At 43.5% G+C, this 26,193-nt stretch overlaps 1 protein-coding gene across 1 annotated transcript in view; it reads left to right on the top strand.

Annotated features, from left to right (window-relative positions):
* Nucleotides 1-26,193, top strand: part of ATP8B4 (ATPase phospholipid transporting 8B4 (putative)) — a 152,934-nt gene that overhangs the window by 97,902 nt on the left and 28,839 nt on the right. Inside the window, exon 14 of the mRNA XM_075273372.1 lies at nt 25,393-25,601. Coding sequence (XP_075129473.1) covers nt 25,393-25,601 — 209 coding nt within the window. The remainder of the gene's footprint in view (nt 1-25,392; nt 25,602-26,193) is intronic.

The following is a 26,193-nucleotide window of genomic DNA, read 5'->3' on the forward strand; positions in this document are numbered from 1 at the left end:
TTAGTTTCCTTTGTCAGAAATAACCATTTTCATTGAATTGTGTCAATGATTTTGTTTCCTTCCTGCTTCATTCAACAGCCAGCAGGTAAGCAGTAGGGGCAGCATTGTCACTCCTGCACCTGAACACCCAGGCTTGGCATACCTCATGTAATAGTCACTGTAGTTTTGTCCCTCTGCCACTGTACAATTCACTCATTACCTCTTGTTTGTTTTGTTTTCCTCATATTCGTGTGCACATTTTCCCAAAAATGCCTTTTTGTAGACTAGTTCCTTCGATATGCACTGAGTCAAGTGTATATGATGTATGTATATGTGTGTATCTGTTTGTGTACTCACAGTTTAATACTTGTGAGTATCTCTAATTCATATTTAGAAATGTAAATATATCAATTTATGGTTTATTTTTGCTTTTTCACTTTTCTTTTTTTTTTTCTTGCTGGAATATTTCTGTAGGTTTATGTACTAGTAAACATTGTAATATAATTTGGACAATACTTCTTAGGGACATTTTAAAGCTGGTTTTTACTTACTAGTAAGTTGGATGATACCAGTAACCATGTTGTATGACCTCAACTCCTTCTTGATGTCTATACACCTTATCCTAACATTTTGAAGCACCATGTCTGATCAGGATCCTTGTGGTTTCATATGACAGAGACTAGCAGATGCTTTTATTTATTTGGGCTGTGATTTTACCCTCCTTCCTTCTTATGTTGCGATAAATACAACATTTGAGTTATATTATGTATACACACCACTGACAGTATTGTGCTAGCTGCTTTATTTCCTGAGTGATAGTTTAATAGCTTAAAGGGATTTCCTATAATGCATAATGATTACATGCACAGGACAACACAGCTTCTGTCTAGTGAATAGGACTGTTTTACACTGCATTGGATCAGGAGTTGTATTGTGTAGAAAGAAATACAAAGGGATTTACTGTGGCTGGCCCAGAACATAATATAGTCCAAGGGACTGCCAGGCATCAAAAGGGCAATGGCTGTTTGCAACTTTACATTTAGTAGACAGGCTATGAACCAGCAGTAGAGATCAAGGGGCCACAGGCCATTCTTTCTGGCATAAGGTATGACTTGGAACAACAGTTTTAATTAAAAGTAATCTTGTTAGGGCTAAATATTAATTTCATCACAAATGTATACTGTCATGAGCAACAGAAAGTTCAACATCCTTCAGTTCTCTGGTTTTATGTATCAGGACATAATAAAAAGAAATAATTTGATTCTTAGAAAGTTTTCTACAAAGTATTCTACAGTCAAGTACAAAGTATGCTACAATCAAGTGTAGGCCATCTATCCAATAGCTAAAGCTTGGCTGAAACGGAGTCATTTAACAGGACAATGATGCTTGGCACAACAGCTAATCTACAACTAAATGGCCGAAAAAGAAAAGAATCCAGGCATTGCAATGGCCCAGTTAAAGTTCAAACCTCAACCCAACTTAAATTCTGTGACAGGACCTTAAATGAATTCCCATAAACCTCAATGAACTGAAGCGACATTGTAAAGAAGAATGGGCCATAATTCCTTCAGAACAATAAAGTCATACAGAAAACCATTACTTCATATTATAGCTGCTAAAGGTAGTTTTACACAAGCTACTGATTCATTGGGTGTACGATTGGATGCTCCGTTTTTACACGTGGATCCATTTTGGCTTTATTTTTGTTAAATGATGTTCTCTTTTGAGTATTCTTGTTGTATAATTGAATTTTTTTAACCACTTTTAATTTTCTGGCAGTACTTGTCATTCATACATTTTGTAGAATTCTTTATTAACACTTTTTTGTCTCCTTTCAATGAAATCCTGCACTTCTTTACTCTTTCCCTTACTTCTCCAGAAAGATGTGTACTCTGCTTCTCACTGTGTGTGGTATATGGGCTTGTGTGTAATGCAAGGATAAAAAGTGGGGTGTCACAGTTTTAACTTGGGCACTATAAAATGTAGAAATACGCTTCAGGTGTTGTATGAAAGCGGATTGCAGTTCTGCCTGTATTATTTCAGAATGACACACTCATGACTGGGATTTTTGTATGCAGCTGCTCCTAATACCAACTCTATTTTCCACCAGTGATATCTCTCTAAATAATAAAGGTAGAACTTATGAACATATTAAAGTGACCCTCCCTTCCCTTAGATTACCTACCTACAGACCCCCTGGTCTGTACACAGTGAGTACCAGGGTACAACTTGCAATAGGAAAGCAAGGGAAAGATTAAGGAAATGCAGGATTTCACATAAAGGAGACAAAACTTCTTAATAAAGTATATTACAAAATGTATTAATGACACAAATATTGCCAGAAAATCTAAAGTTATTCAAAAGTTTAGTTATGCAAAGTTCAGTTGTGCTTTCTTTTTGGAACCTTCGAAAGGACCAGATTAGTATTTTTTTTTTTTTTTTTAAGATGTCTGGATACGTAAAACCATAGAAAGCAAAGAGGGTGTACTTTATTTTTCTCATGACTGTACTAGTAAACTGTTGTTTTATTCACGTACAATAAACAGACTTGTTTTGTGCATAAAATGATATTTTACAATGCCAAGTCAAATGCTTTCATGTCGTAGACTATGGTGTCAAGCATAATATACATCCAACAGAGTTTACAGCATTTTAAGTGTGTTGCAGCGTCTTCGTCTGCACATGATATTTTTCTCATGTTTTACAACATCTGAAAGGGATGGGTAAATGCGCAATTGTCCAGCAAGAGAATACTCGCACGCTTCCAAGACACAACACTTTCTTGCTTTCTTTTCTTTTTTATCATCTTAGTCCAGCTACATTTTACCCGGCTTTTATAGTTAATTGGCTGTATTATTTTACACTAGCAGTATCTCCAAAACACTTTTAGCTTTTGGCACCCTCACAGAATGCTAACATGCAGCGATATAATGTGGAAAAATACTACAAAGATTACATCCCTTTCTCTATATTTAGATATAGGATTTTTTTTAGCCTGAAGAAAAAAGTTAGAATGAGTCAGTTAAGGGGAAAACTCGATAAATATGTAGAATCATAAGTACAGCAATTTTCTTAATTTACAGTGTACCTTATAACCTTTTAACCAAAGAGAGATCCTTCTATAAGTATATTTTTTTCACTGTAAATAATACTTAGAACCACAAAGGCATGTGCATATGATTCTTGAACTTTAGTATTGTTTGGGTGCCCTCATTTTGGATTTTCACCAAGATAAGAAAAGGGTTGTGTTCCATACACATTTTTCAGGTACATGAGTTTTTTTTCTGCAATTGTTAACACTTGTTCACTTCGCTACCATATGGATAACATATTTCCTTTTTTTTTTAAGTTTTCCATTACAGTTTCAGAATTATACTTACATAATGTATAATGATAGTTACAGTATAAGAATATCCAAAATACCTACATTTAGAAAATAGACATGGTCCGCACATTCCAGTATTCTACATTGATTTATGCTTCTCAGCAAAATTAGATTCTTCATAAACAAGGGGTATAAGTCCACTAGCTACTTCATGGCTAGTGGGTCACTACAGTATTAAGTGCGGCATGACATTGCAGCTGCCATTGCGGTGACTAGATGGAAGGTAACGCTGCAGTTGGAATTGTGGGCTGTAGACAGTGCAGACTTATTACGGTCTTGGGGCACGAGGGCACAGCGCTGGTGCTGTCCCACGTGACCACCGCTGGTACTAGTGATGAGGGGGCAGCACTTATGTTGGTGGTGGTTGTTCCCCTGCAGCGCTTCCCCTATACTGTGCTGACTGGTGGTGTTCGGGGTGCCCTGATGTCAGTGCAGAGTCAGACACAGAAACCGTTGTAGCAATGCAACACAGATGAACTTTTATTGAAAACTCTTCCACGGGTGTGGAGGCGCAGATGCTTAACCTGATGCTTCAGTACACAATAACAGGGTACACCTCGTGACACAGCAAAGTCTTGGGGTGCAGGGTAGATTTGATGAAGGTGTTCCTAGCCCTTTAAACTTCAGTGCAACTTAGCAGCCCAAAAGCACCCCTGCTGCCAGGCTAAGCCCCCAGGCTCTGAGCCACACCACCTCTCAAGCAAAATATCTCCATACTGACAGACACCATTGTCACCAAGTGAACCTTTTTCAAAATATTCACCTTACCATTTAGTCCTAGTCAATGGAGTAAGACCTCGTATGTAAATCCCTTATGTGGCCTCTTGCTAAAACACCTGCTTCAAGTGGGAAGAGTAATGTTATTTGGACAAAAGAAAAAGAATGTGTTACTAGGACAAAAGAAATGCATATTACTAGAGATGAGCGAACAGTGTTCTATCGAACTCATGTTCGATCGGATATTAGGCTGTTCGGCATGTTCGAATCGAATCGAACACCGCGTGGTAAAGTGCGCCATTACTCGATTCCCCTCCCACCTTCCCTGGCGCCTTTTTTGCTCCAATAACAGCGCTGGGTAGGTGGGACAGGAACTACGACACCGGTGACGTTGAAAAAAGTAGGCAAAACCCATTGGCTGCCGAAAACATGTGACCTCTAATTTAAAAGAACAGCGACGCCCAGCTTCGCGTCATTCTGAGCTTGCAATTCACCGAGGACGGAGGTTTCCGTCCAGCTAGCTAGGGCTTAGATTCTGGGTAGGCAGGGACAGGCTAGGATAGGAAGGAGAAGACAACCAACAGCTCTTGTAAGAGCTAAATTCCAGGGAGAAGCTTGTCAGTGTAACGTGGCACTGACGGGCTCAATCGCCGCAACCCAGCTTTCCCAGGATCCTGAATGGAATACACTGTCAGTGTATTCCCGTATACCCGATATATACCCCGATACCCGTTCCAACGGTGTGCCCCCCCACCTTCACCCCAGAAATACCCTGCAAGTCCCCTAGCAATAGAATTGGGGCTATATACACCCACAGTTTTTACTACTGGTATACAGTGCCATTGTCTGACTGGGAATTCAAAGAATATATTGGGAATACAAATACCCTCATTTCTTGCTACTGCCATATAGTGCCAGTTTCTGACTGGTAATTCAAAGAATATATTGGGGTTACGTGCACCCACAATTTTTACTACTGGTATACAGTGCCATTGTCTGACTGGGAATTCAAAGAATATATTGGGAATACAAATACCCTCATTTCTTGCTACTGCCATATAGTGCCAGTGTCTGACTGGGAATTCAAAGAATATATTGGGGTTACGTGCACCCACAATTTTTACTACTGGTATACAGTGCCATTGTCTGACTGGGAATTCAAAGAGTATATTGGGAATACAAATACCCTCATTTCTTGCTACTGCCATATAGTGCCAGTTTCTGACTGGGAATTCAAAGAATATATTGGGGTTACGTGCACCCACAATTTTTACTACTGGTATACAGTGCCATTGTCTGACTGGGAATTCAAAGAATATATTGGGGTTATAAATACCCTCATTTCTTGCTACTGCCATATAGTGCCAGTTTCTGACTGGTAATTCAAAGAATATATTGGGGTTACGTGCACCCACAATTTTTACTACTGGTATACAGTGCCATTGTCTGACTGGGAATTCAAAGAGTATATTGGGAATACAAATACCCTCATTTCTTGCTACTGCCATATAGTGCCAGTTTCTGACTGGGAATTCAAAGAATATATTGGGGTTACGTGCACCCACAATTTTTACTACTGGTATACAGTGCCATTGTCTGACTGGGAATTCAAAGAATATATTGGGGTTATAAATACCCTCATTTCTTGCTACTGCCATATAGTGCCAGTTTCTGACTGGTAATTCAAAGAATATATTGGGGTTACGTGCACCCACAATTTTTACTACTGGTATACAGTGCCATTGTCTGACTGGGAATTCAAAGAATATATTGGGGTTATAAATACCCTCATTTCTTGCTACTGCCATATAGTGCCAGTTTCTGACTGGTAATTCAAAGAATATATTGGGGTTACGTGCACCCACAATTTTTACTACTGGTATACAGTGCCATTGTCTGACTGGGAATTCAAAGAGTATATTGGGAATACAAATACCCTCATTTCTTGCTACTGCCATATAGTGCCAGTTTCTGACTGGGAATTCAAAGAATATATTGGGGTTACGTGCACCCACAATTTTTACTACTGGTATACAGTGCCATTGTCTGACTGGGAATTCAAAGAGTATATTGGGAATACAAATACCCTCATTTCTTGCTACTGCCATATAGTGCCAGTTTCTGACTGGGAATTCAAAGAATATATTGGGGTTACGTGCACCCACAATTTTTACTACTGGTATACAGTGCCATTGTCTGACTGGGAATTCAAAGAATATATTGGGGTTATAAATACCCTCATTTCTTGCTACTGCCATATAGTGCCAGTTTCTGACTGGGAATTCAAAGAATATATTGGGGTTACGTGCACCCACAATTTTTACTACTGGTATACAGTGCCATTGTCTGACTGGGAATTCAAAGAGTATATTGGGAATACAAATACCCTCATTTCTTGCTACTGCCATATAGTGCCAGTTTCTGACTGGGAATTCAAAGAATATATTGGGGTTACGTGCACCCACAATTTTTACTACTGGTATACAGTGCCATTGTCTGACTGGGAATTCAAAGAATATATTGGGGTTATAAATACCCTCATTTCTTGCTACTGCCATATAGTGCCAGTTTCTGACTGGTAATTCAAAGAATATATTGGGGTTACGTGCACCCACAATTTTTACTACTGGTATACAGTGCCATTGTCTGACTGGGAATTCAAAGAATATATTGGGGTTATAAATACCCTCATTTCTTGCTACTGCCATATAGTGCCAGTTTCTGACTGGTAATTCAAAGAATATATTGGGGTTACGTGCACCCACAATTTTTACTACTGGTATACAGTGCCATTGTCTGACTGGGAATTCAAAGAGTATATTGGGAATACAAATACCCTCATTTCTTGCTAGCCATATAGTGCCAGTTTCTGACTGGGAATTCAAAGAATATATTGGGGTTACGTGCACCCACAATTTTTACTACTGGTATACAGTGCCATTGTCTGACTGGGAATTCAAAGAGTATATTGGGAATACAAATACCCTCATTTCTTGCTACTGCCATATAGTGCCAGTTTCTGACTGGGAATTCAAAGAATATATTGGGGTTACGTGCACCCACAATTTTTACTACTGGTATACAGTGCCATTGTCTGACTGGGAATTCAAAGAATATATTGGGGTTATAAATACCCTCATTTCTTGCTACTGCCATATAGTGCCAGTTTCTGACTGGTAATTCAAAGAATATATTGGGGTTACGTGCACCCACAATTTTTACTACTGGTATACAGTGCCATTGTCTGACTGGGAATTCAAAGAGTATATTGGGAATACAAATACCCTCATTTCTTGCTACTGCCATATAGTGCCAGTTTCTGACTGGGAATTCAAAGAATATATTGGGGTTACGTGCACCCACAATTTTTACTACTGGTATACAGTGCCATTGTCTGACTGGGAATTCAAAGAATATATTGGGGTTATAAATACCCTCATTTCTTGCTACTGCCATATAGTGCCAGTTTCTGACTGGGAATTCAAAGAATATATTGGGGTTACGTGCACCCACAATTTTTACTACTGGTATACAGTGCCATTGTCTGACTGGGAATTCAAAGAGTATATTGGGAATACAAATACCCTCATTTCTTGCTACTGCCATATAGTGCCAGTTTCTGACTGGGAATTCAAAGAATATATTGGGGTTACGTGCACCCACAATTTTTACTACTGGTATACAGTGCCATTGTCTGACTGGGAATTCAAAGAATATATTGGGGTTATAAATACCCTCATTTCTTGCTACTGCCATATAGTGCCAGTTTCTGACTGGGAATTCAAAGAATATATTGGGGTTACGTGCACCCACAATTTTTACTACTGGTATACAGTGCCATTGTCTGACTGGGAATTCAAAGAGTATATTGGGAATACAAATACCCTCATTTCTTGCTACTGCCATATAGTGCCAGTTTCTGACTGGGAATTCAAAGAATATATTGGGGTTACGTGCACCCACAATTTTTACTACTGGTATACAGTGCCATTGTCTGACTGGGAATTCAAAGAATATATTGGGGTTATAAATACCCTCATTTCTTGCTACTGCCATATAGTGCCAGTTTCTGACTGGGAATTCAAAGAATATATTGGGGTTACGTGCACCCACAATTTTTACTACTGGTATACAGTGCCATTGTCTGACTGGGAATTCAAAGAGTATATTGGGAATACAAATACCCTCATTTCTTGCTACTGCCATATAGTGCCAGTTTCTGACTGGGAATTCAAAGAATATATTGGGGTTACGTGCACCCACAATTTTTACTACTGGTATACAGTGCCATTGTCTGACTGGGAATTCAAAGAATATATTGGGGTTATAAATACCCTCATTTCTTGCTACTGCCATATAGTGCCAGTTTCTGACTGGTAATTCAAAGAATATATTGGGGTTACGTGCACCCACAATTTTTACTACTGGTATACAGTGCCATTGTCTGACTGGGAATTCAAAGAGTATATTGGGAATACAAATACCCTCATTTCTTGCTACTGCCATATAGTGCCAGTTTCTGACTGGGAATTCAAAGAATATATTGGGGTTACGTGCACCCACAATTTTTACTACTGGTATACAGTGCCATTGTCTGACTGGGAATTCAAAGAATATATTGGGGTTATAAATACCCTCATTTCTTGCTACTGCCATATAGTGCCAGTTTCTGACTGGTAATTCAAAGAATATATTGGGGTTACGTGCACCCACAATTTTTACTACTGGTATACAGTGCCATTGTCTGACTGGGAATTCAAAGAATATATTGGGGTTATAAATACCCTCATTTCTTGCTACTGCCATATAGTGCCAGTTTCTGACTGGTAATTCAAAGAATATATTGGGGTTACGTGCACCCACAATTTTTACTACTGGTATACAGTGCCATTGTCTGACTGGGAATTCAAAGAATATATTGGGAATACAAATACCCTCATTTCTTGCTACTGCCATATAGTGCCAGTGTCTGACTGGGAATTCAAAGAATATATTGGGGTTACGTGCACCCACAATTTTTACTACTGGTATACAGTGCCATTGTCTGACTGGGAATTCAAAGAGTATATTGGGAATACAAATACCCTCATTTCTTGCTACTGCCATATAGTGCCAGTTTCTGACTGGGAATTCAAAGAATATATTGGGGTTACGTGCACCCACAATTTTTACTACTGGTATACAGTGCCATTGTCTGACTGGGAATTCAAAGAATATATTGGGGTTATAAATACCCTCATTTCTTGCTACTGCCATATAGTGCCAGTTTCTGACTGGTAATTCAAAGAATATATTGGGGTTACGTGCACCCACAATTTTTACTACTGGTATACAGTGCCATTGTCTGACTGGGAATTCAAAGAGTATATTGGGAATACAAATACCCTCATTTCTTGCTACTGCCATATAGTGCCAGTTTCTGACTGGGAATTCAAAGAATATATTGGGGTTACGTGCACCCACAATTTTTACTACTGGTATACAGTGCCATTGTCTGACTGGGAATTCAAAGAGTATATTGGGAATACAAATACCCTCATTTCTTGCTACTGCCATATAGTGCCAGTTTCTGACTGGGAATTCAAAGAATATATTGGGGTTACGTGCACCCACAATTTTTACTACTGGTATACAGTGCCAATTTCTAACTAGGAATTCAAAATGCGCAAGGCTCCCGGAAAGGGACGTGGACGAGGCCGTGGGCGAGGTCGGGGGAATGGTTCTGGGGAGCAAGGTAGCAGTGAAGCCACAGGGCGTCCCGTGCCTACTCCTGTGGGGCAGCAAGCATTGCGCCAGTCCACAGTGCCAGGGTTGCTTGCCACATTAACTAAACTGCAGGGTACAAACCTTAGTAGGCCCGAGAACCAGGAACAGGTCTTGCAATGGCTGTCAGAGAACGCTTACAGCACATTGTCCAGCAGCCAGTCAGACTCTGCCTCCTCTCCTCCTATTACCCAACAGTCTTGTCTTCCTTCCTCCCAAAATTCCGAAGCTTTACAGAACAATAACCCAAACTGTCCCTGCTCCCCAGAGCTGTTCTCCGCTCCTTTCATTGTCCCTCAACCTGCCTCTCCACGTCACGATTCCACGAACCTAACAGAGGAGCATCTGTATCCAGATGCTCAAACACTAGAGTCTCCTCCATCTCCGTTCGATTTGGTGGTGGATGACCAGCAACCCACCCTCATCGACGATGATGTGACGCAGTTGCCGTCAGGGCATCCAGTTGACCGGCGCATTGTGCGGGAGGAGGAGATGAGACAGGAGTTGGAAGAGGAAGTGGTGGATGATGAGGACACTGACCCGACCTGGACAGGGGGGATGTCAAGCGGGGAAAGTAGTGTGGATGTTGAGGCAGGTGCAGCACCAAAAAGGGTAGCTAGAGGCAGAGGCAGAGGTCAGCAGCTTAGGCGAAGCCAGGCGACACCCGGAATCTCCCAAGATGTTCCAGTTCGTACCCAGCCCCGAAAAACTCCCACCTCGAGGGCACGTTTCTCGAAGGTGTGGAGTTTTTTCAAGGAATGCGCCGAGGACAGATATAGTGTTGTCTGCACAATTTGCCTCTCGAAATTGATTAGGGGCTCTGAGAAGAGCAACCTGTCCACCACTTCAATGCGCCGTCATTTGGAATCCAAGCACTGGAATCAGTGGCAGGCAGCAACGGCAGGACAAAGGCCGACTGCCGTTCACGCCACTGCCACTGCCTCTGCCTCTGCCTCTGCCACTGCCACTGCTGACTGTGCTGGCGATGCACTCCAGAGGACGAGCCAGGACACCACTTCATCTGCCTCCGCCACTTTGTTGACTTCTACCTCATCCTCCCCTGGTCCTGTCTTATCTCCTTCTCCTGCACCATCAAAGGCACCATCAGGCGTTTCTTTACAACAACCCACCATCTCTCAGACATTGGAGCGGCGGCAGAAATACACTGCTAACCACCCACACGCGCAAGCCTTGAACGCCAACATCGCTAAACTGCTGGCCCAGGAGATGTTGGCGTTCCGGCTTGTTGAAACTCCCGCCTTCCTGGACCTGATGGCAACTGCGGCACCTCGCTATGCCGTCCCTAGCCGTCACTACTTCTCCCGGTGTGCCGTCCCCGCCTTGCACCAGCACGTGTCACTCAACATCAGGCGGGCCCTTAGTTCCGCGCTTTGCACAAAGGTCCACTTGACCACCGACGCGTGGACAAGTGCATGCGGACAGGGACGCTACATTTCACTGACGGCACACTGGGTGAATGTAGTTGAGGCTGGGACTGCTTCCCAAACTGGCCCGGTGTACCTCGTCTCCCCGCCTAACATTCCTGGCAGGGACACGAGAAGAACACCCCCCTCCTCCTCCTCCTCTACCGCCTCCTCCTCCGCCACCGCCTCCTCCTCCGCCACCGCCTCCTCCTCCGCTGTTAGATTGACCCCAGCTACGAGTTGGAAACGTTGCAGCACTGGCGTTGGTAGACGTCAGCAGGCTGTGCTGAAGCTGATCAGCTTGGGGGACAGACAGCACACTGCCTCCGAGGTGAGGGATGCCCTCCTCGATGAGACGGCAATATGGTTTGAGCCGCTGCACCTGGGCCCAGGCATGGTCGTTTGTGATAACGGCCGGAACCTGGTAGCAGCTCTGGAGCTTGCCGGACTCCAACATGTTCCATGCCTGGCCCACGTCTTCAACCTAGTGGTGCAACGTTTCCTAAAGAGCTACCCCAATGTTCCAGAGCTACTGGTGAAAGTGCGGCGCATGTGCGCCCACTTTCGCAAGTCGACAGTAGCCGCTGCTAGCTTAAAATCTCTCCAGCAACGCCTGCATGTGCCACAACACCGGCTTTTGTGCGACGTCCCCACACGCTGGAACTCAACGTTTCAGATGTTGAATAGAGTGGTTGAGCAGCAGAGACCTTTGATGGAATACCAGCTACAAAACCCTAGGGTGCCACAAAGTCAGCTGCCTCAGTTTCACATCCATGAGTGGCCATGGATGAGAGACCTTTGTGACATCCTACGGGTCTTTGAGGAGTCCACAAGGAGGGTGAGCTCTGAGGATGCGATGGTGAGCCTTACAATCCCGCTCTTGTGTGTTCTGAGAGAATCCCTGATTGACATCAGGGATAACTCAGATCACACAGAGGAGTTAGGGATAGCATCCGATCCGTCACAGCTGGAGAGTAGGTCCACACATCTGTCCGCTTCACTGCGTTTAATGGAGGAGGAGGAGGAGGAGGAGGAGGAAGAAGAGTTGTCCGATGATGTGATGGTGATACAGGAGGCTTCCGGGCAACTTCGAATCGTCCCATTGTTGCAGCGCGGATGGGTAGACATGGAGGATGAGGAGGAAATGGAGATTGAACTTTCCGGTGGGGCCAGAGGAGTCATGCCAACTAACACTGTGGCAGACATGGCTGAGTTCATGTTGGGGTGCTTTACAACCGACAAGCGTATTGTCAAAATCATGGAGGACAACCAGTACTGGATCTTTGCTATCCTTGACCCCCGGTATAAAAACAACATCTCGTCTTTTATTCCGGTAGAGGGGAGGGCCAATCGCATCAATGCTTGCCACAGGCAATTGGTGCAGAATATGATGGAGATGTTTCCAGCATGTGACGTTGGCGGCAGGGAGGGCAGTTCCTCCAGTAGGCAACCAAGTTCTCACCGGTCCACACAAACGAGGGGCACACTGTCTAAGGTCTGGGACACCTTGATGGCACCCCCTCGCCAAAGTGCCGCCACGGAGGGTCCTAGTGTCACCAGGCGTGAGAAGTATAGGCGCATGTTGCGGGAATACCTTTCCGACCACAGCCCTGTCCTCTCCGACCCCTCTGCGCCCTACACGTATTGGGTGTCGAAGTTGGACCTGTGGCTTGAACTTGCCCTATATGCCTTGGAGGTGCTGTCCTGTCCTGCCGCCAGCGTCCTATCTGAGAGGGTGTTCAGTGCAGCCGGTGGCATCATCACTGACAAGCGCACCCGTCTGTCAGCTGAGAGTGCCGACCGGCTCACTTTGATAAAAATGAACCACCACTGGGTAGAGCCGTCATTTTTGTGCCCACCTGTGTAAAGCACCCCAACATGAAACTCCATGTCTGTACTCAACCTCTCCAATTCCTCCGCATCCTCATACTCATCCACCATAAGCGTTGCACAATTCTGCTAATACTAGGCTCCCTCCACCCTGATTTCCCCCAACTCTGCTGGTTAGAGGCTCCCTCCACCCTGATTTCCACCAACTCTGCTGGTTAGAGGCTCCCTCCACCATGAATTTGCCCAAACTGGGCTGTTTAGAGGCTCCCTCCACCATGAATTGGTCCAAACTGGGGTGGTTAGAGGCTCCCTCCACCATGAATTGGTCCAAACTGGGGTGGTTAGAGGCTCCCTCCACCATTAATTGGTCCAAACTGGGCTGGTTAGAGGCTCCCTCCACAATTAATTGGTCCAAACTGGGCTAATTAGAGGCTCCCTCCACCATGAATTGGTCCAAACTGGGTTTTTTAGAGGCTCCCTCCACCATTAATTGGTCCAAACTGGGCTGGTTAGAGGCTCCCTCCACAATTAATTGGTCCAAACTGGGCTAATTAGAGGCTCCCTCCACCATGAATTGGTCCAAACTGGGTTTTTTAGAGGTTCCCTCCACCATGAATTTGCCCAAACTGGGCTGTTTAGAGGCTCCCTCCACCATGAATTGGTCCAAACTGGGCTGGTTAGAGGCTCCCTCCACCATGAATTTCCCAAAACTTGGCTGTTTAGAGGCTCCCTCCACCATGAATTTGCCCAAACTGGGCTGTTTAGAGGCTCCCTCCACCATTAATTGGTCCAAACTGGGCTGGTTAGAGGCTCCCTCCACCATGAATTTGCCCAAACTGGGGTGGTTAGAGGCTCCCTCCACCATTAATTGGTCCAAACTGGGCTGGTTAGAGGCTCCCTCCACCATGAATTTCCCAAAACTTGGCTGTTTAGAGGCTCCCTCCACCATTAATTGGTCCAAACTGGGCTGGTTAGAGGCTCCCTCCACCATGAATTTGCCCAAACTGGGCTGTTTAGAGGCTCCCTCCACCATTAATTGGTCCAAACTGGGCTGGTTAGAGGCTCCCTCCACCATGAATTTGCCCAAACTGGGCTGTTTAGAGGCTCCCTCCACCATGAATTGGTCCAAACTGGGGTGGTTAGAGGCTCCCTCCACCATGAATTGGTCCAAACTGGGGTGGTTAGAGGCTCCCTCCACCATTAATTGGTCCAAACTGGGCTGGTTAGAGGCTCCCTCCACAATTAATTGGTCCAAACTGGGCTAATTAGAGGCTCCCTCCACCATGAATTGGTCCAAACTGGGTTTTTTAGAGGCTCCCTCCACCATTAATTGGTCCAAACTGGGCTGGTTAGAGGCTCCCTCCACAATTAATTGGTCCAAACTGGGCTAATTAGAGGCTCCCTCCACCATGAATTGGTCCAAACTGGGTTTTTTAGAGGCTCCCTCCACCATGAATTTGCCCAAACTGGGCTGTTTAGAGGCTCCCTCCACCATGAATTGGTCCAAACTGGGCTGGTTAGAGGCTCCCTCCACCATGAATTTCCCAAAACTTGGCTGTTTAGAGGCTCCCTCCACCATTAATTGGTCCAAACTGGGCTGGTTAGAGGCTCCCTCCACCATTAATTGGTCCAAACTGGGCTGGTTAGAGGCTCCCTCCACCATTAATTGGTCCAAACTGGGCTGGTTAGAGGCTCCCTCCACCATGAATTTCCCAAAACTTGGCTGTTTAGAGGCTCCCTCCACCATTAATTGGTCCAAACTGGGCTGGTTAGAGGCTCCCTCCACCATGAATTTGCCCAAACTGGGCTGTTTAGAGGCTCCCTCCACCATGAATTTGCCCAAACTGGGCTGTTTAGAGGCTCCCTCCACCATGAATTGGTCCAAACTGGGCTGGTTAGAGGCTCCCTCCACCATGAATTTCCCAAAACTTGGCTGTTTAGAGGCTCCCTCCACCATTAATTGGTCCAAACTGGGCTGGTTAGAGGCTCCCTCCACCATGAATTTGCCCAAACTGGGGTGGTTAGAGGCTCCCTCCACCATTAATTGGTCCAAACTGGGCTGGTTAGAGGCTCCCTCCACAATTAATTGGTCCAAACTGGGCTAATTAGAGGCTCCCTCCACCATGAATTGGTCCAAACTGGGTTTTTTAGAGGCTCCCTCCACCATGAATTTCCCAAAACTTGGCTGTTTAGAGGCTCCCTCCACCATGAATTGGTCCAAACTGGGCTGGTTAGAGGCTCCCTCCACCATGAATTTCCCAAAACTTGGCTGTTTAGAGGCTCCCTCCACCATTAATTGGTCCAAACTGGGCTGGTTAGAGGCTCCCTCCACCATGAATTTGCCCAAACTGGGCTGTTTAGAGGCTCCCTCCACCATGAATTGGTCCAAACTGGGCTGGTTAGAGGCTCCCTCCACCATGAATTTCCCAAAACTTGGCTGTTTAGAGGCTCCCTCCACCATTAATTGGTCCAAACTGGGCTGGTTAGAGGCTCCCTCCACCATGAATTGGTCCAAACTGGGGTGGTTAGAGGCTCCCTCCACCATTAATTGGTCCAAACTGGGCTGGTTAGAGGCTCCCTCCACAATTAATTGGTCCAAACTGGGCTAATTAGAGGCTCCCTCCACCATGAATTGGTCCAAACTGGGTTTTTTAGAGGCTCCCTCCACCATGAATTTGCCCAAACTGGGCTGTTTAGAGGCTCCCTCCACCATGAATTGGTCCAAACTGGGCTGGTTAGAGGCTCCCTCCACCATGAATTTCCCAAAACTTGGCTGTTTAGAGGCTCCCTCCACCATTAATTGGTCCAAACTGGGCTGGTTAGAGGCTCCCTCCACCATTAATTGGTCCAAACTGGGCTGGTTAGAGGCTCCCTCCACCATGAATTTGCCCAAACTGGGCTGGTTAGAGGCTCCCTCCACCATGAATTTCCCAAAACTTGGCTGTTTAGAGGCTCCCTCCACCATTAATTGGTCCAAACTGGGCTGGTTAGAGGCTCCCTCCACCATGAATTTGCCCAAACTGGGGTGGTTAGAGGCTCCCTCCACCATTAATTGGTCCAAACTGGGCTGGTTAGAGGCTCCCTCCACAATTAATTGGTCCAAACTGGGCTAATTAGAGGCTCCCTCCACCATGAATTGGTCCAAACTGGGTTTTTTAGAGGCTCCCTCCACCATGAATTTGCCCAAACTGGGCTGTTTAGAGGCTCCCTCCACCATGAATTGGTCCAAACTGGGCTGGTTAGAGGCTCCCTCCACCATGAATTTCCCAAAACTTGGCTGTTTAGAGGCTCCCTCCACCATTAATTGGTCCAAACTGGGCTGGTTAGAGGCTCCCTCCACCATTAATTGGTCCAAACTGGGCTGGTTAGAGGCTCCCTCCACCATTAATTGGTCCAAACTGGGCTGGTTAGAGGCTCCCTCCACCATGAATTTGCCCAAACTGGGCTGTTTAGAGGCTCCCTCCACCATGAATTGGTCCAAACTGGGCTGGTTAGAGGCTCCCTCCACCATGAATTTCCCAAAACTTGGCTGTTTAGAGGCTCCCTCCACCATTAATTGGTCCAAACTGGGCTGGTTAGAGGCTCCCTCCACCATGAATTGGTCCAAACTGGGGTTTTTAGAGGCTCCCTCCACCATGAATTGGTCCAAACTGGGGTTTTTAGAGTCTCCCTCCACCATGAATTGGTCCAAACTGGGGTTTTTAGAGTCTCCCTCCACCATGAATTGGTCCAAACTGGGGTTTTTAGAGGCTCCCTCCACCATGAATTTGCCCAAACTCTGCTGGTTAGAGGCTCAATCCACCCTGATTTTCAAAACAAATGTTGGTGCCAACCTCAACTTACTACAAGGGCCAAATTCACTGCTGGTGACAAGCTCTCCTCACTGCAAGTGCCAAATACACATGTTTCAAGGTGTTTTCCTACTGTCAGAGAGGTGGTATTGAGTGTGTAAAGTGTGTAGTTGTTAGGCTGTGATGTTGGGGTAATAGAGGGTCTTTGGTGTGTTAGATGCCCCCAGACATGCTTCCCCTGCTGTCCCAGTGTCATTCCAGAGGTGTTGGCATCATTTCCTGGGGTGTCATAGTGGACTTGGTGACCCTCCAGACACGGATTTGGGTTTCCCCCTTAACGAGTATCTGTTCCCCATAGACTATAATGGGGTTCGAAACCCGTTCGAACACACGAACATTGAGCGGCTGTTCGAATCGAATTTCGAACCTCGAACATTTTAGTGTTCGCTCATCTCTACATATTACTATTCATTAGACTGTGCCTAAGTTGGGTAGATGTTCTTAAATGCTCATTTTATAACATCCCTTACAGGTTTCCGTGTACGCGGCTGAACACCAAGGGGTTTAGCGCATCAAATATTCGATGCGCTTAACCCCTTAGAGTTCGACCGAGTACACGAATACCTATGGCGGGGAGGTATTCGATCGAATATTACTCGCTCATCTCTAGTACTGAACAATTGATAAACCCAGTCAGGAAACAGTTCAAGTTAACCTGAAAATGAGAAGACTTTTACAAACTGGACACTCTTTTGGCCTCTCTCAGGCTATTGTAGCCCTCTTTAGCCTCTTTAGCTGTTGGTCAGTGCTACTTCCAAAATAACTAACACTACATAAATCCTAGTGCCTACAATATAACAAAAGGTACATTTTGAGTACGTCAATGAAATTAAGAATTACTGAGAAAAATCTATCAAGCTGTTACTTTGTGTCTTTGAGGTGTTTTAATGTTGGCATTTTCTTATGTAGTGTTCATGAGGTTCCTTTTTTGTCAGTAAACAGTAACATGGCCTAAATGGGAGTATCCTTGTAATTGGGCAAACATACACCACAGAATCTGTATATTTTAAAATACAAGGGATCGGTTTACATAGAAAAAAGATGTATGGAATAGGCTGCACAACAATTTATCAAAGAACATGCCTTTTTAATGAATTTAGCAAAAGTTATGGCATGGAATAATGAAGGTGCATGCATAAAATCTGGCATAGAGCCTTCCTCAAATTCTAAATTTCATTCACTGTGCATTTCAGGGCCACAATACAAGCTGAATTCCTTCTTCCACCCTGATTTTACAGGAAACAAATGATGTCCATGTGATAAGTAGATAGCACATTTTTGGCACTGGTAATCTGCAATGTATGATCAGCAATAGAGTGAATCAGATAGCAGTATAGTTAGAATGAGAACTAGCGCTGAAGGCAATCCCTAAGTAGACTAGGCTAAAAAAGACATCTATCTTAAAGTGTAACTAAATTCTAAAACAACTTGGTTTCCCTGCTTTATTAGAGTCTGTACTCCAGTAAGAAGACAGTAAGAGAAGCAAGACAAAGAATATAGAATTGGATTTCAGTACAGGATTTCACAAAAAGGAACCAAAATCTGTTATGTATATTTAAGAAGAATAAATTGTATTTTATCCCACTGAATTCATTATAGGAGAAGTTATATAAATGTTAAATCACCGGGGGTCCTTTTCTTGGAATCCCATGATCACTGAAACAGTATATGCTTCCTTCTTCAAGCCAGTACATCTATTCTAAGAAGAGTTGCATAGAAGAACTGTCGAGTATAGATGCTCTATATATCACCATGCATACATATATTACCATGGGATATGTATCAGACAAGCCTATCACAATTCCTAATGCACAAAATTGTCTGAACACTGTATAAGCAATGCCGCCCCTGCTACCTCTTGTGTCACCCCCTCTACCTCATAGATTGTAAGCTCTTTTGAGCAGGGCCCTCAGTCCTATTGTGTGAAATGACGTTCTTTGTTATATATGTCTGTATCTGAACCCTATAAATTGTACAGTGCTGCGGAATATGTTGGCGCTATATAAATAAAATGTATTATTATTATGTATTATTATATGTGGAATGAACTAAGAATACAAGATGGGGAGGATAAGATAAGATAAGATAATCCTTTAATAGTCCCACCTTGGGGAAATTTCAGCGTGTTACAGCAGCATAGTAATACAGATACAGGATAATACAGAGTAATATGTTACAGACGTAGACACAGATAAGCTGAGAAGAGAAGATATACTAGGAGTCCATGGCAGCTAAGGAAAAACAGAAGAGAAAGAGGAAGACCTCATGGTCATCCTCATAATCATTAGTTCTCTGTGCGGAGAGCTCTTCGTTTGGTCTGATGTAGATTATACAGCCTGGTCGCGGTTGGAAGGAAGGACCTGCGATAGCGCTCCTTCTCACACTTGGGGTGAAGCAGACGGTCGCTTACAGTGCTGCCAAGTCCCATCAGGGTCCCATACATGGGGTGGGATTTGTTCCCCCGCATGGAGGTCACCACAGACAGTATCCTTCTGTCACCCACCACCTGTACTGGGTCCAAGGGGCTCCCCAGGACAGAGCTGGCCCTCCTGATCAGCCTGTCAAGTCTATTTCTGTCCCTGGTTGATATACTGCTTCCCCAGCAGGCCACACCGAAAAAGATGGCTGAGGCAACCACAGAGTTGAAGAAGGCCCTAAGAAGTGTCCCCTGGACTCCGAAGGCCCTCAGCCTCCTGAGCAGGTAGAGTCTGCTGTGGCCCTTTCTGTGCAGCGCCTCCAGGTGATCAGCCCAGTCTAGTTTATTATTGAGGAGCACGCCCAGGTACTTATAGGTCCTGACTATCTCAATACATGTTCCTTGGATCTCCACCGGGGTCGGAGCACCTCTCCGTTTACTAAAGTCCACCACCATCTCCTTGGTCTTCCCAGCATTAATCCTGAGCTGGTTCTGCTGGCACCATTCAACAAAATCCCGGTTTAAGTCTCTGTATTCCCTATCATCGCCATCAGTGATAAGGCCGACTATAGCAGAGTCATCGGAGTACTTCTGTAAGTAACAGCTGGATAAGGTTTAGTTAAAAGGAGTCTGTCTAGAACAAACACAATATCAAATCAGTTACTCTGCATTGTAGGGATATGATGCTGAGCACCATCCTCTGGATAGTCAAATAGATGTACCATTTCCTTGAAAAGTGAAGTATGCAAATGAGGCTCAAATCATGTGGGGTGTATAAAAGCAATCCAAATGTGCCAGCCAGAAAATGTCAGGTGCAGGAATTCATCAAGCATTGTCATGGCTATAGGATAGGAAGAGACTGTCTTTTAAGTGTACAGGGCAGGGGGAATCAATTCTGAATACAAAGCCTTTGGAGACTCTAACATCCCCACTACACTTGAGCCTCATTTACATATATCTAAAAATGGCTTTGTAAAGAAAAAGGTAAATCTGTTGGACTAAAGGTATGATGGTGCTCAGTATAAGGTTCCCTACAATATATTGTGGCTACTTTGATATCAAGAATCCATGTGACAAGCTTGCCATAAAATGTGGTTACCTTTTTAGGATACTTTTAGATGGGAGAGTTTTATAGTAATATTTAGTCCTTTTTTCTATTTGCGGAATATCTTCCTTGTCACTGCAGGGAATGTACAGTTCCCCTGAAGTGTGTGTTTTGTCTATGTGTGTATGTGCAAATACATAATTTATCTACTTATTTCATTTTAAATTTGGCTATATCAGGATAAATGTTCCTCTCATTTTCATGTCCTGTCTTAGTAAATTATACTGATGGTATTTATTGCTTGTATGCCATACGATAAAAAAATAAAATAAATAAATTTGCAACATTTAGGAAAACTAAAAAGGGAAATTAACCAGTATTTATTTTGTCCACTACTGGCACTTTGCCATAGGGTTGAGAAACTATCCATGGTTGTTTTTGTCAACCTAAATTAGAAATGTGTGGTTAATTTTACCAGAATGTGCAGTTCTGAATGTAACATTGCAACCAAAGTTGGTCTTAGGAGTCTTGAAGGCTTCCATTATTCATTTGCTGCACTGTGTTCTTCTGTGGATTAACATAATACAGGAAAAGGGTAATTTATTGATATTGCTATTGAACGCCAGAACTTCTTGCCCTCCTCTGGAATAATACATTTAATTCCATTTTCAAAAAAAAATCTTTGTTCCACTAGTTATTACTTATCTTCATTCTTCTAATGGGAACAGCAATTCTGCATTTGTGAAGTGTAAAATGAAGACTAGATTAACAGTAACGGTATAGTCTATAAAGAGGAGTGAGATGAATACTTCAAACAAACCTCCAATTATACAACTTTTTTTATGATTAGAAGAACCCAGCCGCAATACTAATATAGCAGTGACAGGCCTGGGAGCCTCATTAGGCTCCCGGCTCTCACCCGAACAGGTCGGCTCTTGCGATATCGCCGCGCAGGAGCCGGCCTGCAACTTCACAGGTATGGGGCCGGTGGGGACCGGCCCCGGGGGAGAAGGGGCCGCCAATACAGACTACAGACCCGGCATCCGCTGTACTAGAGAGGCGGATGCCGGCGAGGGATAGACGCCAGCACAGGTGCCGGGGCCTGAGACATCGCTGCGCTCCTCTGCCCTGCATGAAGCCAGCGGCGGGGGGACGGAGGAGTGGAATAGCATCGCCCCTGCCACTGCTGGCTTCATGCAGGGCAGAGGAGCGTAGCGATGTCTCAGGCCCCGGCACCTGCATCTATCCCTTGTCGGCATCCGTCTCTCTAGTACAGCGGATGCCAGGCGCCACATTCGGACTATAAGACACACCCTTCTTTTTCCCCCAAATTTGGTGGAAAAAAAGTGCGTCTTATAGTCCGAAAAATACGGTATAGCAGAGGAAATACCACAGAGAAAAAAGTAGCGTTTTACAGCCACTGCAAAGGGAATCCCATCCATACATTGCGGAAAAATATGCGCAGCGGACACACTGTGATTTTCAAAACCATCTGCAGTTTCTCTACAGGTATAATTGAAGCAGAAAGCCCGCAGAGGAAACATTTGCGGAGCTTCTGTGAGAAGACCTGCGAGAAAAACTGCGCTGCATTTCTCCCACATTTTTTCTCACAGCGCTTTTTTTTTTTTGTTGCGGCCCTCTTCATGGGGCCTTAGCCTAAAAGAGCTACTTGACTTACATAGTAGCAGCAGCAGTTATCTGTATGTGTTTTCCAACAGCCTTCCAACACCCTTCTCCTCTCCCTTCCCCTCCCTGCATGAAAAATGCGTTGCAAGATATACACATACATATATATATATATATATATATATATATATATATATATATATATATATATATACACACACATACATACACACACCTTGATAAATGGAGAAGGAAACTTAAACAAGATATATTACAAAGTTTCTTATGTTTACCTGCACCATATCATTGGAGATACGCTTTAAGTGGGTTTTCCAGGACTTATTGTTAGGATAGCTCGTCAATTGAAGATCAGCAGGATTCTGACACCCGTGACCCCTGTGGACTAACTGTGTGAGGCTAGGTTCACATCTGTGTTGGAGTCACAGAATCCGCCGAAAATTAGCGCAGACAAAAGTTCTGCACAAAGGACTTTTCTCTCCTCCAGTTTCAGTATAAAAACATTGGAAAACCCATTGGACCTCAATTATTGTCTAAGGGATATCCATGTGCCTGGGAGTAATTGCTTTTATAGCGTAGTGGCTCCTTATTGTTGAGGTCACCGGTAGACCCGAACGATAGAGAGCCCAGCGAAAAGGTGAACCTAGCCTTAAGCTGCATTGGTGCTTTCTGTGCACCACTTGTACTTCACAGTTCATGTGTTAGCACATTCTTTATAGAAAAGTTTTCACTGTGATTTGTGAGTAGTAAAGAGGCTGCATCACTCATCTAAGTACTGCAGCCTCTTAAGATAGTATAGGTCTTATTCTTTGTTTTTTGTTAGGAATCTCCTCTAGAGAAATAACAGATTAGCCAAGTTTATTGGGTTTTTACTGGATGATTAATGAATTTGGAGCATATGCCCATTTATTCTTTATGGGAAATAGCCTGCACTGGTCCAAGCGATTGGACTCCCACTAAGTATGTAGGTGTCCCCTATCAATAGATGACTTTATATCTTGGTAAACCCCTTTAAGTGAAGCACCTTTGACATTTTATAAATTGTTTATACATTTATGAGAAGTTATCCATTGCGTATATCACCCATGTGAAAAAGTAACAACCACTCACCTGAATTCACTGCTCAACTGAATACAAAAGCTTGATGAAAAAATTGTTGCAGCTGTAGCATGTGCAACGGGTGCTTATTGTTGGGAAGGGGTGAAGGTGGGAGACGCTAACAAGCCAATTTTATTTATACTGAGTGGGGGCATTGAGCCTTTACCCATGTAATGGAAAGCCTAGATACAGCTTTGTTTTAAGTATGTTCTATTTAGACAGCTATGTTTATTAAACTTTCATTTGTATTTAGGATTATTGTCCTTCTGCATGCTTGAATATACATACAAATGACAGTCACACTTGTCCTTCATTGGTCCTTCACACTCTCATATGACTTACCATGTTTGACTGTTGCTAGGAATCGCGCTGTGCTGTGAGAGCCGGGAGGAACGCCCCCTCCCTCCCTGATAATACTCGTCTATGGATGAGTACTGCGAGCAGAGGGAGGGGGCGTTCCTCCCGGCTCTCACAGCACAGCACGATTGGCTGTGCTGTGAAGAAGGACATCTCTGACTAACTGTCAGAAACACCCTTCTGACCATAGAAGAGCTACGGTACCGGACCGTAAGCTCTTCACACCGGGCACAGATCGGGAAAGCCGACAGTGCGCTGAACTCAGCGCACTGTCAGCTTTCCGGCAGTATATAGAACTGCCTGTGGGAAAAATGGTGAAAGGTCCTCTTTAAATGGAACTACAAAGATTTGATATTGGAGGGTATCTGGTTCCTAAGGCTCGGTTCACATCTGCGCTCGATCACTGTTCCTTCCCCCATTCTGCGGGCGGAAACCCGGTGGACCCCATTATAGTCTAATTTTTTTTAAGTAGGTTTCCCAAGTGAACCCAAAGAATGTAAACCCCAATGCAGGTATGGACCTAGTGTAAGAGACAGTTCAACATCATTAACTTTGCTCAAGTTTTGCACATAGCCTGAACTTGGAAGAGTTGTGTTTCTTTGGAAGTGAGGTGGTTGATGTACAAGTTGCCATTTTGACATTAAGTGCTGACCTCCAACCATGAGAACATCAGTTTTGTCCAAAGTCAGCCTTAGCCAGCTGGCATTCGTCCATTCAAGTACTTCAGTTAGTCAGGAATTTATGGCTGGAGATGGTTCATTAAATCCAGGCTTGCTGCATATGTATAGCTTGGTGTCATGTGCATTTTAGTGATAGTCCAGGCCATGGCTCGGGATTAATTTGCATAATGGGACCATGTAAACTTCAAACAGCAATAGGGGATAGCACCAAGCCCATGAAACTCCAGATTTTGAGGGAACCGACAATGACAAAGATGAGCTAAGAGATACTCTTTGGGGGGTGTCAGCCAGGAGGGAACTAAACCAGAGCAGAACTGTTCTATCAGCTCTACAAACTTCCTTGAGTCTATGTATTAGGATGTCATGGTCATCTGTGTCAAATGCTGCTGAGAGGTCTATGAATATTAGGATGGTGTATATGTCTGTCCCAGGCCATACAAAGGTTACAAATAGTGCCGATTCAGTGCTATGTTTTTTTTCCTGGAACCTGACTGGAAAGGGTCATAGATGCCATCATGACATAGTCTGGTATTTAATTAGATAGTAACAGTCTTTATTTTGTTGTATTGCCACCAATGGAGGCAGACGTTGTTCCAGAAAATTCTTTTGCAGTAACAGCAAAACTACTGCAATGAAAAATGCAGAGTTTTTGCAGAAATTGTCTCGCAGTGTAGATTTTAAATTCTGTCCTGTGCTTCAGAATATGTAGTGTTGTAGTATACATGATTATACTATGGCATAATCTATTGCTGAAAGCTTTGTTTCATCCTCATAGTATAAATTGAGCCATATTTTTACAGCATTTATAATATGTATATGAAAACAAAAAGCATATAATTTAACCTTTGTTTCAGTGTTCTTCCTGTATGACAACTGTTGTACTTTTATTTGAATGATAGCATTATAATAATCTAACGGTCTACAGTAGGTTACAAAAAGTTTTCTTTTAATAACATACCACACTTAAAATAATGATGCGTAAAAGATTAGTTACTTGCACATATATTTGGGGTAACTAAAAAAAAAATCATCATGCTTTTCCATGTACCTCATTGTGAAAAGCATGCTTATATACATCACCCCATCAATTTTAATGTAAATGATTTACTTGTGCTATTGTCATTTTTAATATACAGCTTTATTTCGATGCTAATACTTACCAGTAATTCATTCTTTAATATTTTGCCAATTTACCCTTCACAGTGTTGAAGTTATTAGACTGGGACACAGTTACTTTATTAACTGGGACCGTAAAATGTTCTACTCCAAAAGAGGTACCCCTGCCGAGGCTCGGACTACAACCCTTAATGAAGAATTGGGACAAATAGAATACATATTTTCAGACAAAACCGGGACACTTACTCAGAACATCATGACGTTCAATAAATGTTCAATTAATGGAAAACTGTATGGTAAGTAATATCTTATGTTACTGCAGCTATATCCACAAATTAGGTTGTTTTACCTTTATTTCTTCCCTAGAATTGAATGTGAATTATTTTTATGTTTACAATGAACACCCTTGTATAATCGAGGTATTAGAGATGCAAGAAAAATGTGTACATATGTATATAATTAAAATGTATTTTCTATAGAAGAATTTTTATTTTTACTTCCAGTTGTGTATATGACCTTCTGACAAGTCTATGTATGAGATATAGCATAGCATAGCAAGTTTTGTGGTAAAGTACAAAGGTCCTTGATATTTGCATAGCTTTCCTTTTGTGTAGTTATAAGGACAGCCTCCCACTGTAAAGTTGGCTATACTGTATACATTAGATTCATGTCGGAGGGACTGGCCATCTAATGTATATGTGTATATTTCAACATGCTTGATCCTTTTGTTCTCAGGGAAAATAGGATTCCAGTCTAGGTGTCTGGCAGTGGATTACCGTAATCCTTTCTCCCGATGACAGGAGTATTCAGAAGCTGTCCGACAGATATATAAAGTATATGGCCAGCCTTAGGTTTACAGTGTTTTCACTGGTTGAGATATTCAGTACT

The sequence above is a fragment of the Leptodactylus fuscus genome, chromosome 5 (assembly GCF_031893055.1).
Source record: "Leptodactylus fuscus isolate aLepFus1 chromosome 5, aLepFus1.hap2, whole genome shotgun sequence".
NCBI lineage: Eukaryota > Metazoa > Chordata > Amphibia > Anura > Leptodactylidae > Leptodactylus > Leptodactylus fuscus.